General features: G+C 41.7%; 1 protein-coding gene across 9 annotated transcripts in view; it reads left to right on the forward strand.

The window, feature by feature from the left end:
- Positions 1 to 18263, forward strand: part of DGKB (diacylglycerol kinase beta) — a 733919-nt gene that overhangs the window by 336634 nt on the left and 379022 nt on the right. For all 9 annotated transcript variants that reach the window (XM_033930985.1, XM_033930986.1, XM_033930988.1 and 6 more), the window contains one exon: positions 14115 to 14188. In XM_033930985.1, the coding sequence (XP_033786876.1) occupies positions 14115 to 14188 (74 nt within the window). The remainder of the gene's footprint in view (positions 1 to 14114; positions 14189 to 18263) is intronic.

The raw sequence follows: 18263 nt of genomic DNA on the forward strand, positions 1-18263 counted from the left end.
TTAGCATGTGAATTTTAAAATTATCTGGTAGAAGATCATTTATTATTGGGTCATCTTCAGACAGTAGCCATGTTTCCATTAGAGATCCAATCTTTAATTAAAAATGCTTTGTTCCTAACAGATCTGGTGTTAAGATATGCACAGGGAATGGAAGTAGATGTGATAGGTTTGGTGGATGTAGTGGTTCTGATAGGTTTTACTTCCCTAATCCTTTTATTTTTTTTGGGTACGTTGATGTCTTCCGTTGCTCGAGATTACCTTGATATGGTTTGCTCTGTCTTCCTGTTGGTTAATTATGAGCCTGATGGGTAAATCAGGATAATGGGCTGAGTGTAGCTGTGGATAGAGTGACTTAACATCCTTAATGTTATTGCATATTAGATTAGTAGAATCAGTAGGAGATTCATGCTTGCAGATTAAACTGACTCCTTCTTGTCCTAATGGCTATTTGGTGTTTTTGTTACTTCCAGTTTCTAGAATAATTAATTAGCAGTGAGTCAGATAGCACCAGATCAGATTCAATAACGACAGTTAAATTAACAGTTAAATTAGTTAAATAGCAGTAAATCAGATATCTGGTATTGGTGCTGATTTTAAGTATCCCCGCTGGTTCGGGAGAGGGGCGAATCAATTCGCTTGTCTGCAGGATTGGGTACCTGCTTCTCTCTCCTGCCCGCTGGTATCGGTGCTGATTTTTTAAGTTTCTCCGCTGGTTCAGGGGAGGGCCGGATCAGTTCACTTGCCTTCAAGATCGGGCTCCTGCTTCTCTCTCCTCCCTGGGAGGGGCAAATCAATTTGCTTGCCTGTAGGATCAGGCTCCTTCTTCTCTCTCCTGCCCGCTGGTATCGGTGCTGATTTTTTTAAGTTTCTCTGCTGGTTCGGGGGAGGGACGGATCAGTTCACTTGCCTGCAGGATCGCGCTCCTGCTTCTCTCTCCTGCCCGCTGGTATCGGTGCAAATTTTTAAGTTTCCCCACTGGTTCGGGGGAGGGGCAGAGCAGTTCACTTCCTTGCAGGATCGGGCTCCTGCTTCTCTCTCCTGCCCGGGAGGGGCAAATCAATTCGCTTGCCTGTAGGATCAGGCTCCTTCTTCTCTCTCCTGCCCGCTGGTATCGGTGCTGATTTTTTTAAGTTTCTCTGCTGGTTCGGGGGAGGGGCGGATCAGTTCACTTGCCTGCAGGATCGGGCTCCTGCTTCTCTCTCCTGCCCGCTGGTATCAATAATGGGCATTTATAGCCTGCCAAATCCCCAAACAAGGTCTGAGGCGGGTTTACATATTAAGAAGCTGATTCATTAATCGGAAAATCATAGAATAAAATTAAACAGTCAAATACCAAGAGATCATAAAATAAAAAACTCACATATAAAGTTCATAATAATTATGTAGAAAATAATGTTTCATTAGCTTGTGAAACTGAAAATAATTTGAACACATCTTAGTATTCACCGGTAATGTATTCTATCTTTTGACCAATTGATATTTAAAAGACTTTTCATATAGAGATAACTTCTTTACCCTCTTAAGAACTGGATATTGCAAAGCAGAATAATTGCAAGCATGCTTATGAGTTCCTAACAATTATACAGTGCATATTGCGCTGATATCCTCCAAAATTTTAAAAGCAAAACAGAAAAAAATGTAAAAAATATTCATGCTCTAATAGGAAGTCAATGAAGATCAACAAGCAGAAAGGGATCACATGATCAAACTTTGATCTATAAAAGATCATTCTAGCAGCTGTATAAATACTACTATTTATAAAAGGATATTCCAGACAAGTATAAACTGACAATGCACCCCCTCACTAAGAGGCTGATATACTAGGCTCTTTTGGTACATAGGAATTTGCCATGATTACTACTACTAATATTTAACATTTCTATAGCGCTGATAGGCATATGCAGCGCTGTACAACAACACTTTGGCTCATTTACCCCTCCCCATTTTTACTAAACATGACAGCATGGGCCCATGCGGTAAATGTTCCGACATTCAGAGGAATTAAATGGGTGTTGGAGCATTTGCCGCATGGCTTAATAAAAGGGGGCCTTAAATATTATCCAAATGTGATTTGCATCACTTTATTGTGGAAATAGTAGATGTTCTAGCCAACATATCTTAGAAGAAGATTTGTAAATTTTGTGTCTCCCCTTCCCAGTGCACCCTGGGATACACTGGGTGGGAACTAAGACTTCCATTGGTCCAGATACTAGGGGTGGGGCCTTAGGTATCTGGGTTAATCAGGGCCTTAGGCCCCTCTCCCGTGCATCCAGGATGCACCGAGAAAGGGAGACCCACCATTTTGAAGAGGCAGACCTGGCCAACCTGACTATAAAAGGTATGGGGGGAGGGTCAAAGTGAACTTAGGAGTGCTGGGGTGGAATATTGGGGTTTATGGGGGTGTTAGGTGTGGGGTTCAGGGGTATTGGTGGTTGGGGGGTCTAAGGAGTTTAGGTGGGCCAGTGGCAGGAAGGAGTGGGCAGCTAGAGAGACTAGCGGGAGAGGCAAAAAATTTCAAATCATTCTTCAGGTACGTAAAGGGAAAGCAACCAGCGAGGGAGGAAGTGGGGCCCTTGGATGATGGGGATAGAAAGGGAGTAGTGAGGGAGGAAAAAGAAATAGCTGACAAGTTAAATGACTTCTTTACGTCGGTCTTCACGAGGGAGGACACATCCAACATTCCGGAACCAGAGGAAATAGAAAATGGAGATCAAGATAGCAAGCTGGTCCAATTAGAGGTGAGCCAGGAGGATGTCCTCAGGCAGATAGACAAGCTAAAGAGCGACAAGTCGCCAGGTCCGGACGGCATTCACCCAAGGGTGCTCAAGGAATTAAGGAATGAAATAGCAGAGACACTTCAGCAAATATGCAACCTATCCCTAAAAACTGGAGAGATCCCGGAGGACTGGAAAATAGCTAATGTCACGCCCATCTTCAAGAAGGGTTCGAGGGGCGACCCGGGAAACTATAGGCCGGTAAGCCTCACATCGGTCCCGGGAAAGATGATGGAGGCACTGATTAAGGACAGCATCTGTGACCATATCGAAAAAAATGGACAGCTAAGGTCGAGCCAGCATGGGTTCTGCAAGGGTAGGTCGTGCCTCACAAACTTGTTGTACTTCTTTGAGGGGGTAAATAACCAGGTGGACAAAGGTGAACCCATAGACATAATTTACCTAGACTTCCAGAAAGCCTTCGATAAGGTACCACATGAGCGGTTGCTCAGGAAGCTATGGAATCATGGGGTGTGCGGGGAGGTCCACCGATGGATCAAAAACTGGCTGGCAGACAGGAAGCAGAGGGTTGGTGTAAAGGGCCATTACTCGGACTGGCAAGGAGTCACGAGCGGGGTTCCTCAAGGATCGGTGCTGGGACCGCTCCTGTTTAACATATTCATTGACGACCTGGAGGCGGGAACAAAATGCGAGGTCATCAAATTCGCAGATGACACCAAACTATTCAGCAAGGTTGCAACCACGGTTGACTGCGAGAATCTCCAAAGGGATCTTACGACATTGGAAGAATGGGCGAAAAAGTGGCAAATGAGCTTCAATGTAGGGAAATGCAAGGTCATGCATATAGGGAGAAGGAACCCGATGTTCACTTACAAAATGGGGGGATCAATGCTAGGGGTCAGTAATCTGGAAAGAGACTTGGGAGTGATGGTAGACACGACATTGTAGGCGTCGGCACAATGCGCCACAGCCTCGAGGAAAGCAAACCAAATGTTAGGTATCATTAAGAAGGGTATCTCGACCAGAACGAAGGAAGTCATCCTGCCACTGTACCGGGCTATGGTGCGCCCGCATCTGGAATACTGTGTACAGTACTGGTCACCGTACCTCAAAAAGGACATGGCAATGCTTGAGGGAGTCCAGAGAAGAGCAACTAAACTGATTAAAGGTATGGAAAACCTTACATACACTGACAGACTGAGGAAGCTGGGGCTGTTCTCCCTGGAAAAGCGGAGACTCAGAGGAGATATGATAGAGACCTTCAAGATCCTGAGGGGCATCGAAAAGGTTGACAAAGACAGATTTTTCAATTTGAAAGAAACCACAAGAACAAGGGGTCACTCGATGAAATTGAAGGGGGACAGGTTTAAAACAAACGCAAGGAAATTCTTTTTCACACAGAGGGTGGTGGACACATGGAACACCCTTCCGGAGGCCGTGATAAGAAATAGCACAGTACAGGGTTTCAAGGATGACGTGGATAGGTTCCTGGAAGACAAAGGGATTGAGGGGTACAGATAAGAGCAGTGGAAGGTTTAGAAATAAGTGTAGAGGTAGGCATAAAATTAGTCAGGGACCGCTGATCAGGCAATATGCCTGATGGGCCGCCGCGTGAGCGGACCGCTGGGCTGGATGGACCTCTGGTCTGCCCCGGCGGAGGCGACTACTTATGTACTTATCCCTCCTGCCGATCATGGTTGGGAGGTGTCAGGGGTTCAGGTGTCAGGCAGCAGGGGATAGTGGGCATCTCTCCTGCTGATCCCCTCTCCCTGTCAGACTCTGCACCCAGCCCCCCCCGTCAGACTATGTACCCAGTCCCCTTCCCTCGCTCGCTCTGCATCCTGCCTCATCCTCCTACTTCCTCTGGCCTGGAGGGGTCAGTGGCGGCTGGCTTCTTCTGCCACTGAGCGGCAATGAGCAGGAGCGCTCCTGCTCATTTCTGCTCAGCAGCAGAAGAAACCAACCGCCACCGACAAGGTAGCAGCGGGCAGGAGTGGGAAAACTCGCTCCTGCCCGCTGCACCTCTGGACCACCAGGGATAGCAATTTTGGGGGAGGCCATGACCCCTGTGCTCCCCCCCCCCTCCATTCTGACACATATGGTTGGAAACAGGTTACTGGGCTGTCCCAGTATAGCAATTCTTATGTTTTTATGTTAACTATCTAGGAGTCGACAAGAGGGGGAGCTATTTTAGATTTACTCCTGAGTGAAATGCAGGGCAAAGTATGAGAGTAATGGCATTGGAAACGGTGTCCATAACACAATCAAATTTGAGCTAATATCCGGAGTGAAGTCACAAAGGAAATCTATTGTAGCGACATTTCATTTTTGAAAGGGCAACTATGATACAATGAGAAAAATTGTTAAAAGAAAGCTAAAATGATAAGCCAAAAAGGTTAGGACCTTAAATCAGGCATGAATGCTGTTTACAAATACCACCTTGAAAGCCCAGACCAGATGTATTTCATGTATTAACAAAGGTGGAAAGAAGAGCAAATGTCAGCCAGCATGGTTAAAAAGTGAAGTGAAAGAGGCTTTTAGAGACATAAAAGCATCCTTCAAAGAATGGAAAAATAATCTAAATGAAGAAAATAAGAAGCAACATAAGCACTTGGCAAGTTAGATGCAAAGCATTGATAAAGAAGGCTAAAAGAGAATATGAAGTGAAACTTGCCACTGAAGTGAAAAAAAAACTCACAGTAACAACTTTTCCAGGTACGTCAGAAGCAGAAAGCCAGTAAGCGAATCCATGGCACCGCTAGATCATCAAGGAACAAAAAGGGCTCTGTGGAGAGCCTGAAAGAATTCTTACTTTGGTCTTTACAGAAGAAGATATACGAGATCTACCTGATCCAGAAATGATTTTCAAGAGTGACAATGTGGAAGAACTGAAAGAAATCTCAGTGAATCTGGAAGATGTACGCAGCCAAACTGACAAGTTAAGAGTTATAAATTACTTGGGCCAGATGGTATACACCCCAAGGTACTGAAAAAAACTCAAACATAAAATTGCTGATCTTCTGTTTTTAAAATTGTCCATAGTACCTGAATGTTGGAGTGTGGTCAATGTGACGCTGATTTTTTAAAATGGTTCCACAGATGATCTGGGAAATTACAGACTGATAAGCCTGACTTCAGTTCTGGGCAAGATAGTAGAAACTGTTATAAAGAATAAAATTTCAGAACACGTAGACAAACATGGTTTAATCGGTCAGAGTCAGTATGAGTTCAGCCAAGGGATGTCTTGCCTTACCAATTTGCTTCATTTCTTTGAAAGTGTGAATAAACATGTGGATAAAGGTGAGCCACAGTTGACGTAGCTTTTGACAATGCTCCTTATGAGAAACTCCTGAGAAAATTAGAGTCATGGGATAGGAGGTATTATGGATTAGAAATTGGCTATTGGATAGAAAACAGAGAGTAGGGTTAAATGACTATTTTTCTGAATGGAGGAGGATGAATAGTGGAGTGCCATAGGGATCTGTACTGGGACTGGTGCTATTTAACATATTTATAAATGATATGGAAATTGGAATGACAAGTGAAATGATTAAATTTGCAAAAGACACAAAACTATTCAAAGTTGTTAAAACACATGCAGACTATGAAAAATTGTAGGAAGACCTTAGGAAATTGGAAGACTGGTACCCAATCAAAATTTGCAAAGACTAAGGGACACTCAATGAAGTTAGATGAAAATACTTTTAAAACCTATAGGATGAAATATTTTTTCACTCAAAGACATTATATTCTTTTTTTTTTTTTTAATTCTTTATTGATTTTTAATCAAAAACAGTGTCATACAAATGAAAGAACAAAATATATTCCACATATTACACTATTATCTATACAGGTAACATAAATATCATTCAATAATTTTATTTTCCTGCATATAATAATATCATAATATATCCTAATATACAATACAAATAAAGAATAAAGTTACCCAAATATCACTATCAATATTTATACCCCTCCTTCCAACCCCCACCCCCCTGGATGTGTAAAGATAAATAAACCAAAGAAAAGAAGAGATATGATGAAAATACATTATTATGTTTTTACAAATTTAGTCAATGGGCTCCAAATTTTATTAAATACCTCACTAAAACCCCTACATTCTGCGTTAATTTGTTTGTATCTGTATGTAGTACACACATTCACCCACCAAAATGTATAATTAATTCTATCATGGTTTTCCAATTACTTGTAATCAACTGAATGGTTATACCTGTTAGGATCATAAATAGACGACATATTTATCTAGAGTGGGTTTCACTAGAGTAAAATTGTTCCACAAATTATAGCCTCATATGACATTGGAACATTTGAATCTAGTACTAAATTTATTTGTCCCCAAATTGACTTCCAATATATTAATATAAATGGACAAAAATACAACGGATGATCCAAAGTCCCTATACCAATATGACAATGCCAGCATCTATTAGACTTAGAACTATTTATTTTATTTAATCGAACTGGGGTCCAGAAAATCCTATGTAACAAAAATAACCATGTTTGTCTCATAGATGCTGACGCTGTACATTTCAATCTCCAAGTCCAAATTTGTGGCCAACGAGACACAGAAAATATACTGTTTTATCTCAATGCTCCAGATGTCTTTTAGACAATTTTTTGGCTTTTTATTCAAAAATCCAGAAATCAGTTTGTACCACTGAGCAGCCTGATGACCTACTAAATCAGTTTGGTAGCAAAGGATTTGCAGTCTAAAATATGTTTAAAAATTTTTCCATTCAGGGAACCCACTCTGAATAGCCTGCTTCAACTGCAACCACCTATATTGTTGAGATTTTAAAATTCCAAATGACTATTGCAATTGTGAAAAATCAAGCAGATTTCCATTAGACATAACGTCATCTAATGTCCGAATACCTGCCTGCATCCAATTCTTCCAAGTGATCCCAGCACCGCCTATTTGAATCTTGGAGTTTAGCCATAAGGACTGCAAAGTAGACTTTATTATGGGAACATCTGTTAACTTATCAATAAATTTAATTGTTTTCCATGTGTCCAATAAAATCACATTATCCTTAGTGTGCCTAGGTATTTTAATACTTAATATATGAGACAGTCTCATCGGGGACATGATTTTCCACTCAAGATATAGCCAGTCTGGGTAATGTTTTAAGAGCTCAGGGAGTATCCAATACATACCTTGACACTTTATATAGGCTTGATGATACCTATAAAAATTGGGAAAAGTTACCCCAACCTCCACAATTGGTTTTTGTTGAGATACTAAAGCAATTCTTGCTTTCTAGCCAAATAAATTTTGTCAATATAATATTTAACTTTTTGTAAAAGGACCCTTGAAAATAAATTGGTAACATACCCAGTTGGTAACAATATCATCATTTTGACCGTTTGAACTCTCCCCCATCAAGACAAGTGTAAAGGGTTCCATTGCTCACATATCTCCGTGACCTTTAATAATAATGATTTTTCATTTATTTTTCATCGTTTCTTCCAATGTATTTTTAATCCATATACCTAAGTATTTAATACCATCCTCCTTCCAAATAAAAGGAAATTCATCAAAATAATCCTTTCGTACAATGTACATTCAATGGAAGAATTTCTGATTTACTCCAGTTTATTTTGTAACCAGAGAATTTTCCAAATTTGTTAATCAGTTCCAGTAAACATGGTATGGTAATTTCAGAACTTCTCAAATGGAGCAAAATATCATCTGCATATGCAGAAACTTTGTATTCCCGACCTGCCCAAGAAATACCACAAATCTCCTCTGCTTGTTTAATAGCCAACAGTAAGGGTTCCAAAACAATATCAAACAGCAAAGGAGATAACGGACATCCCTATCTCACTCCCCTTTCTGACTTATATTCTGCCAAAGCCCTTACACGTTCATTTCTATTACTGGGAACAAACCCAGTTAAACATAACACAATGACAAATATTCAAATAGAAAATTAACAATAGAAGATGATAAATTTCAATAAAAAATTATTAAACAAGAATGTCTCTAAAAGTTTTCTAAAAACAGCATATTAACCTACTGATCTTATTAAAATAGGGAGATCATTCCAATTTAAAGGAGCCTGATAAAAGAAGGATGCCTTCCATTGAACAAATGATCTAATTATCTTCAGCACAATTTGATCTGGTCTTCCTGCTAGTAATGAAATCAGTTCCACTAAATAATATGACACCTGGCCATATAGAATATTAAAAATCATATGGAAACTCTAGAACTCATTGCCAGAGGATGTGGTAACAATGATTAATGTATCAAGTTCCTGAAGGAAAAGGCCATAGTCTGCTATTGAGAAAGACATGGGGGAACCACTGCCTGCCCTGGGATTGGTAGTATGAAATGTTGTTACTATATGAGTTAATGTCAAGTACTTGTGACCTGGATTGGCCACTGTAGACATAGGATACTGAGCTGGATGGACTATTGGTCTGACCCAGTATAGCTATTTTTCTGTCCATGTGCAACATTTCTCCCTTTTCTTTCCTTCATATCTAAGTACAGCATTTCCCCTCCCTTCCTTTCATGCACATTCCCTCTTTTCCCCACTATTTCCATTCAAGTGCAGCATTCCCAACTCCCCTGATCTTACCCCTTCCTTCTGTATGTCTGACTTCTTCCCTTCCCTAGGCTCCTCACCCCACCCCCACCCCCACCTCCACCCCACGTGGGCCCTACAAACTTGCAGATTCACCAATGCAACTTATATCAAGCTCTCTCCGGCTGCTCTGAGGCTCCTTTCTTTCTACCACATTCTGCCTACATGGCAACAAGAAGTTGTAATAAAGGAAAGTACCCCACTGCTGGACAGAGAGGGCCTGATATAAGAGTGCCAGCAAACAGTTAAGTTTGTAGGGCCCACATGAAAGAGGGGAGGAAGAGAAAAGGGAAGAGGAGATGCCAGGCCTGTAGGAGGGAGCAGCAGAGGGAAAAGAGAGATGATGCAATGCCAGACTTGCGCGGGATAGCTCCAGATCACCGTGCAGTAGGGTGGAAGCCAATGCGTGTGATTGGGCCCCATAAATATGTAAGCTGGAGAAGGGGCCTGATTGTGTGTGCTACACTCTGAATGTGTGTGACTTGGCATGTCAGAGCTTGGACAGTTTCCTCTCCCTACACTGCCAATGCCCGCAACATTAGAAATATAGAAACATGATGGCAGATAAAGGCCAATTGGCCCATCTGCATTAACCATTATCTCTTCCTCTGTCTAAAAGATCCCATGTACCTTTCCCAGGCTTTCTTGAATTCAGACACAGTCTCTGTCCCCAGCACCTCTTCCAGAAGACACGCATCTACCACCCTTTCTGTAAAAAAGAATTTCCTTGGACTACTCCTGAGTTTATAATCTCTTAACTTCATTCTATGTGATTTCATTCCAGAGCTTCCTTTCAAATGAAAGAGACTCGACTCATGTGCATTTATATCACGTAGGTATTTAAATCAGTGTTCTTCAACCACTGGTCCATGGACCAGTGCCAGTCCACAGAAATTTCCTGCCAGTCCACAGAGCTAGCACGCGCATCAGGCCCAAAACAGTGTTCTTCAACCGCTGGTCCACGGTGCAATCGATTCGGCATTATCTTCGAGCCAGCTCCCTCTTCCTAACTGATTCAGTGCACAAAGCCACAGGCAGTGGCTCCTATGGGCATCATGCGCCTGAACCGGAAACCTTCTCTCTGACGTTGCAACGTCAGAGGGAAGGCTTCCAGATGATGCACTGGAAGTGCAAGGTGCAATTAGTACTATTATGGGGCGGGGTCTGGGGTGGAGATTGGGTAGAGATGGGCGGGGTCTGGCCCACGACTTAGCCCAGTGTTCTTCAACCGCCGGTCCACGGTCTGATGCTGGTCCACAGAATAATTATTTTATTTCTGCTGGTCCATAGGTGTAAAAAGGTTGAAAAACACTGATTTAAATGTCTCAGTCATATCTCCTCTCTCATGTTTTTCCTCCAAAGTATACATATTGAGATCTTTAGGTCTGTCCCCATACACCTTATGATGAAGACTTTCAGACCTCTCCCAAACTAATATTTCTTCCGAAGACCACTGACTGTGAGACTTTTTCATACCCTTTTCTTGTATTCCCTCCTCCTCAAGCAATAGGGAATTAGGGTTCTAAAATTCATCTCTCCTAGACCCAAAGAATGCAGCTATTTTTTCTCTCCTGTCTCTCTCTAGACCCAGGGACTTCTCCCTTTCATCCCTTTCTATCTACTCATCTAAAGAAGTAGGACAAAACCCCTTTTTAAACCATGCTTTTAACAGGTAGGGAGGGTCAGTTAATTTGTGTATTAGTGTAGCTAATAGCACTCGATCTCCTGGAATAGGACACTCGCAATCTCCAGACTTCTCCCTTAGCCTGGTACAGCTGACTGCATGCCCTCTATTGCCTCACTGATGTTCATCACTTATTAAAGAAAAAGCCTTTTTATTCTAATTCAGATCATTACAATGGGCATAACTGGGAGTATTATTCCATTCATCCCTCTTCTTGCCCCATATATTCAAGCTCTATATCAAATATATAGAAAAGGTGGGTCAGAAGGAAGAACTCGGAGACTTTAATCTACTGAATGTAGGGAGAAATATCCCATCTGTAAAATGGAATACCTTACAAGGGAAGGGGGTTGGGATTTGATATACTGCCTGTCTGTGGTTACAATCAAAGTGGTTTCCATTTTATATGCAGATTCTTATTTTGTACCTGGAGGTTAAGTGACTTCCCAGAGTCACGAGGAATTGAACCAGGTCCCCTGGTTCTTAAGGCACTGTACTAATTATTAGACTACTAATGTAAGTAATCATAGAGGAGTGGCCTAGTGGTTAGAGCTGCTGTTTCAGCACCCTAAGGTTCTGAGTTTGATCACAGCCTGCTCTTGGTGACTCTGGGCAAGTAACAACACTTTGTTGCCCCAGGTACTACAGGTAAATTGTGGGCCTGCCAGGACAGGTAGGGAAAATTACTGTTCAATAGATTGTAAACTACTTTGCGTGAATCTCTTCATGAAAAAGGCAGTCAATAAATAAAATGCCCCAACATTTAGGCACACCCATTTATGCCATGTCAATAGCATATATAAATGCATACATCTAAATGTGGCAGCTTAACAGTATGTGGCATAGTGGTTAGAACTACAGCCTCAGTACCTTGAGGTTGTAGGTTCAAACCCCACACTGTGCCTTGTGACCTTGGGGAAGTCACTTAATCCTCCACTGCCCCAGGTATATTAGATAGACTGTGAGCCCACTGGGACAGATAGGGAAAATGCTTGAAGCACCTGTATGTAAACCACTTTGAATACAGTTATAAAACTACAAAAGGCAGTATACAAATCCCTGTCCCTTATTCTATAAGTTATGCATGTAAATGTGAGAGCCACCTAAGACTCCATCTACATGCCAGTATGCCTATGTTGCAGAATACTGCTGGTCACTTAGCTCACCTTTAACATGTATAAATATAAGAGCTGGGCAGAAGCAAAAAAGTACTGTGGAAACAATGATCTCAATAACCAGTTTATTGTTCAAAATTAAAAGTCATCACAAGTAAAAGCGATGCATATGCTTGATACATCCAATTGATGCACAGTAAAAAAAAGTCTGTGGCATGGACCTGACATGGTCCGTGTTTCGGTATGTGACAACCTTCTTCTGGGATCCATCCAGTTTGAGCCACAATAGATAAACTAGTTAAATTGCATCCAAGATATGGTGTGATGAGGTCAGAATGGAGCCAACACAGTGAAAAACAGGCAGTAGTGGCAATCCAGATATAAGAGCTGCACACATAAAATAAATGATAGTATTTTATAACCAATGTGCACAATTGATGATGTCACACAGCTATCCCCTGCTTTGACCAGCAGGCGGCTTAGCTGTGCCGAATCCTGACCTGTCGGCGTGGCTTCCCCAGGAAAGAGGAAGGCTTTTCAGGTACAACAGACCTAGGCACCTGCCTAGTCTGCCAGGCCACACTGAGATACTTTGCCAAAAAGGAGACACGATTCAGGTTTGTTCAAATTCACATATTTAGGCTTTATTGAACAGGGGGTCTGAATACTTTCAGCCACCCTCATGGAATGCAAAAATTAAGCATAAAACAAAAATATCATATAGCTGGTCAGAATTGTCAGAATGGCTTAAAGTTCAAGTATGGCATACAATTGCAGTTCCCTGGACTTTCTCTGCTTTAAAGATAGTCCTCTTCATGAGGGTTCACATAAACAGAAATGCCATGAAAATAAACTTCCAAACTTTAGAAATAAAGTTCCAAGCTTCCCAGCTAATCTTTCTGGGTAAGTACCTAGTTTTCAGAGCAGACTCCTAGGCTCATTAGCATCAGCTGAGCTTCCCAGCCCACGGAGCACAGCAGGGTATCAGATAAGCTGTGAGCTTTACTGAGGCTTTATCACAGAGGCTTCACACTATCAACAATACAGTTCTTTAAGTAAACACTGACCTCCGGGCAGTCCCAAAGTGAAACAGAGAGGTTTTCCTTCTCTCCCTAATCAGTGACACCTGGGCTCTGATTGCAGAGGACCAGCACTCAAACGCAGCTTAGTGAGACAGATTCTTGGCTCTCCTTTAGCTTATGGACTAACCTCCATTCTCTCTGGGTTATAGTCAGCTTCCAGACACCCTTCAATTGTGTCCATTGCCACAGCTTTCTCAGCAGCAGCTGGGGTCAGGCTAGGGAAGTCCTCTGCCATCTCTATGTCCTCGCTACTGTGAAGTTGAGGAGAGAGACTTCTCTCCTCATCTGCTTGTTTGCTAGGCTGCTGGTCGTGCCTTTGCCTTGGTTCCTCAGCTCCACCTCTGTCCCTGCTCTCCTCTCTGTGATTCAGGGCTCTGCTTTTACGAGTGCCATAGCCCCACCCCTCTCTCCTAGGAGCAGGGGGGTTGGACAGGAAATAACTCTGGTTTCTCCTAGGCTGATAATGGGCATATCTTGCAGGACTAGGACTCCACTTCTCAGTAAAAGTCCTATCAGGCTTTCTGATGAACTTATTCTGATATGGATATTCTTGGGCTCATACCTTTCCTGCTGTACCTCACTGTCTGAGGGGTAGTCAGCCAATTCCCTATCCTTCCTTTTAACCTGGCCAGCTCTCCTGAACAGGGACCGTGCTTTGCTTTTATCCATTACAGGGACAAAGCTGGCTACGGGTTTGTCACAATGCCTAATGGTAGGCAATCTGTAATAAAATGAAGGGGGATGTGTTTCCAATAGTGTTTCTATAGATTCCAAAGATCCATAATGTGTTATATTTTCACACCATTAAACATTAATTGTCAAATTGAATGTCTTATAAAACATGAGAATATAATAATTAACTCAATGCCAATCTTTTGTCTTAGATCACTCCAGTTGCAAGTACGCACCCACTGTTAGTGTTTGTAAACCCTAAAAGTGGTGGGAAACAAGGAGAAAGGTATGTTTGTGTTTATGCATTTCTTATATCTACTTGCTTCAGTCAATTCAGTATATTAGAAAGTCCATTAAAAATGCGGAGGGTGAATAATCATGCAGCGGCAGCGAGCAATTTTCTGAGTGCTGTTGGCTTTGCTCCTGGATATTCAATGCTGGGCTATTCCTGGGATTGGGCATTAAGGGGCAAATTCTGTAAAGAACGTCTAACTTTAGGCATCCACAATGTGGATGTCCATCAACTTAGGCATCCAAATAAAGTGGATAATAAGCCCAATTAATGGTTTTAACAAGCAATAATTGGAAAACATCCAAATGCTGGACGCAATTCTACAAATAGACATAAACAATTTTATGAACATCCATTGGAAAAAGTCACGACTAACATGATAGGTGTGGGCGTGGCTTTGAATTAGATGTCCATTTACAGAATTGCATGCTGCTGAGCGTGCTAACGCGTCTACCTAACGCCTAAAATTTAGGCATTGCAAAAGCAGGTCTACATTTGAGCTTGAGCTGGATGCTAGGTAGATATAAGTTAGGTAGACTCGACTTAGACATTACATAGACCTGACGGAGGCATCTGCATATAGGTGAACAGGGCTTTATTTTGGGGGATATAGAGGACTCTAGTTTGATTGCATTACTCAAGCAAAGCATTAAGTCTAGGTCGGCCAACATCCCACCCAAATCCCACCCTCACCACTCCTTCAAAAACGCACCACTCCTTCAAAAACGCTCCTTTCAGCTCTGGGCACACAGCAGGATTAAGAGACCTAAAAATTCTCTGGATACATCTAAAAACCCATTTCAATTATTGGCACTTGAACGACCTCTTTTAGGTCATCCAAGTGTCAACTTGGACAGGTTTTTAGACAAGTTTTTCTTTCGATTATGAGCCCCATAATGTACAAAATACTGTATGGCAGTGTCCCGCTTGATGGCACAGTAAAATCCAGGCCATGACTGGAGGGCACCCGGAAATGCACAAATTTCGACGTGATGACATCATCATGTCTACACATGCACAAAGGCCCTCCAGATGGGGCCCTGAGCTGCCGGGGTGGGGGGGGGGTGCCGGATCAGGAGAGGCACGGAGAAAAGGAGAGGCACTGGCAAGGAGAAGAGGCATTAGTGCCAGCTGACTGCCTATAGGATGTGCATATCGCCATGAGAGGCACATCCTGTAGGCAGTCAGCTAGTGCCAGCGCCTCTCCTCCTCACCAGTGTCTCACAGCACACCCGGAATTTCACCATGGCACACTGTTTGCAATACACTGCTGTATGTTATACTTTTGTCTTTTTGAACTTAGGTATGTCCGTTTATTCCTGCCATTGACTTTATGCCAATATTCTATAATGACATCTATGTACATGGATGGCATTATGGAGAAGGTGCTCTTCAATCATCATCAGTGCTCCTAGTTGTAGAACTGCCCCTTAAATGCTGGTTGTGAAACATGATATCTTCCAGCAATAATGGGCTGGTGTTAGGTCTGCAATCACCCCTTTAACTCTTGCATCCCCCAGGCTCCTCTGGGATTTATCCTTCTGACCTATTCAGCTGAGTCACTGCCAGAATTTGAGATAAATTTAAATAAACCTTATTTGAAACATTAAAAGTATAAATAAAGAACATAAAAAGAAGTAATACAGTATGTAATATTTTAACAAGGAAGTTTCTCTGTTTGATGATGGGGTACTAATTTTCCCACGGAGAGTTGCAGAGACAACTTGTGTGGGTACTCACTGAAATCTTTTCCTCCTTCCATGTAAATATTTATTTTCCTATTTATTTTCCTATTGTTGTTCAGACTGTACATGTTTTGAGTTAGAATTTTTTTTTTTTTTTTTTTGTAGAATCGGCCTGTATGTTTATATAGTTAGTCTATGCCCCACATTTTAAAAGTCTACCATAATACTGGTCAATATTCAAAACCATTTGCCTGGCGAAATGTCTGCTGACTGATTAAATCACTTGTTCTGGACTATCTGCTCATTTTCAGCGGCACTTAACTAGTTATCACCGCTGAAAATTAGCAGTTTGCACCTAAGAGAAGCCCGGTTGTTTTGGGGGCATTCTAAGGGTGGAGTCAAAAGTTGACCAAGTCAGTGTCAATATTCAGCACATAACTAGCCAGGGTAACTTCAAAATGGGACTGTATTAAGCACAGCTGCTTAAGTTCTGAATAAACTGGATATTCAGGGGGAAATTCTGTAAAGGTCGTCTGAAAGTTAGGCGTCGTTTAGACATCCAGTGGGAAAATATTGAGTGCAATTCTATAAGAGATACACTGCTCACAATGACTGTGCCTCAGAGTAAATTTGATGTACAATCTTGATATCATTGTGACATCATCAATAAGCGTCTAGATGGCAGAATGTCACTAAAAAAAAGGAATATGTGCTGGGGTATCTGACCATAGTTGGGATTTGAATCCATGATCTTTGGAAAATAGAAGCAGTACCTTTAACCACTGAGCCACAGGCACTTTCCTTCAGGCAGGAGTTTCTGCTATGTGAGATGATACCTTAGGGAGATCATAACCATCTCTGGGTAAAAAAAAGTTTCCCTCTGGACCCTGGAAAGAGCAGAGTGCAAATGTAAATGACAAAGTCCACAATCCATACTCTCTTATGAGACCCAAAAGAAGTGGGTTAAAGTACTGGAGGGGGCAAGGGTTTATTGGGATTTGAACCCATGACCTGTGGAAGATTAAAGAAGTGCCTTTAAGCACTGAGCCACAGAAACTTTTAGATAGGCAGTGGATCCTATTATTTTTAGTGTCATTCTGCCATTCTGTCATTGTGTCTGATGTCACAATGATATCAAGATTGTGCATCAGACACATCCACTTGCTCTGAAGCACAGCCATTATGAGTACTGTAGTGTATCTTTTTATTTTCTTAACCTTTTGGAAATAAGGTTTAGAAATGCATTGTTAAATATCTTTTTCTATTATTAGCAAATAGGAGTCCTTTTTACCCCCCAAAATAGAAGGTTTAGTATGCAATATATATATTTTTTGCATGTGCTTTGTCTAAGTAATGCATTATCAAACATATTTTGGCTTTACTATCAAACTGGAGCTCTCTATATCCTCCAAAATAAAGCCCTGTTCACCTATATGCAGACGCCTCTGGCAGGCCTAAGTGATCAAGTGGACTTGTTTCCATTGTGAAGTCTTTGAGTGTTTTCAGACCTAAGTGATGCCTAAGTCATGCCTACCTAACTCACATCTACCTAGCACCCAGCTCACGCTCAAAAGTAGACCTGCTTTTGCAATGCCTACATTTTAGGCGTTAGGTAGACTTGTTAGCATACTCAGCGGCATGCAATTCTGTAAATGGACGTCTAATTCAAACCCACACCCATACCTGCTGACTTTGGGTAATTAGTGGCCTAGGCCCAAAATGGACTTAGACGTTTCTTTTGATTAGGCCCCTCCACATACATAATATTGGACATATGTTCATGTTCTGGCCATACTTTTCCCACATGTATGCCCCTATTCAGTTTTGTGCTAATAGAACAGAATAGACTCAAACATCCCAGCACATACTTATCACATTCAAAACTCAAAATAGTGAATCCAGCAGTATTAACATAAACTTCACAGCATACTAATCTGAGATCCTCTGTGGTGAATTATAAAGAGTGCTTAAAATAAGCTCTATAAATTCCTCAGTAAATCCAGTTAAACCAATATATTCAGCTTTGTGTTGATTAGGATCTTCAGATTGCTGTTGGGAGTATATTACTCCTTTTCAGCCACTTCTTCATTGATCCTTATCTTTTTAAAAAGATTTTCTTTATATATAAATTATTATGTGACACGTGTAAAATCCGTAGTTTATCTTAAATGTGTTCAAACTTTCATGACACCCCTCCTGCTAACTCATAAGGCTCCTTTTACTAAGCTGCGGTAGCGATTTTAGCGCGCGCTGCATGGCTGCGCATACTAGACGCTAACACCACCATTGAGCTAGCATTAGTTTTTACGCATAGCGCAGGGGACAGCGTGCGCTAATCTGCAGTGCGCGCTAAAACGCTAGCGCACCTTAGTAAAAGGAGCCCA

Source organism: Geotrypetes seraphini, chromosome 2 (assembly GCF_902459505.1).
Source record: "Geotrypetes seraphini chromosome 2, aGeoSer1.1, whole genome shotgun sequence".
NCBI classification, from domain to species: Eukaryota; Metazoa; Chordata; class Amphibia; order Gymnophiona; family Dermophiidae; genus Geotrypetes; species Geotrypetes seraphini.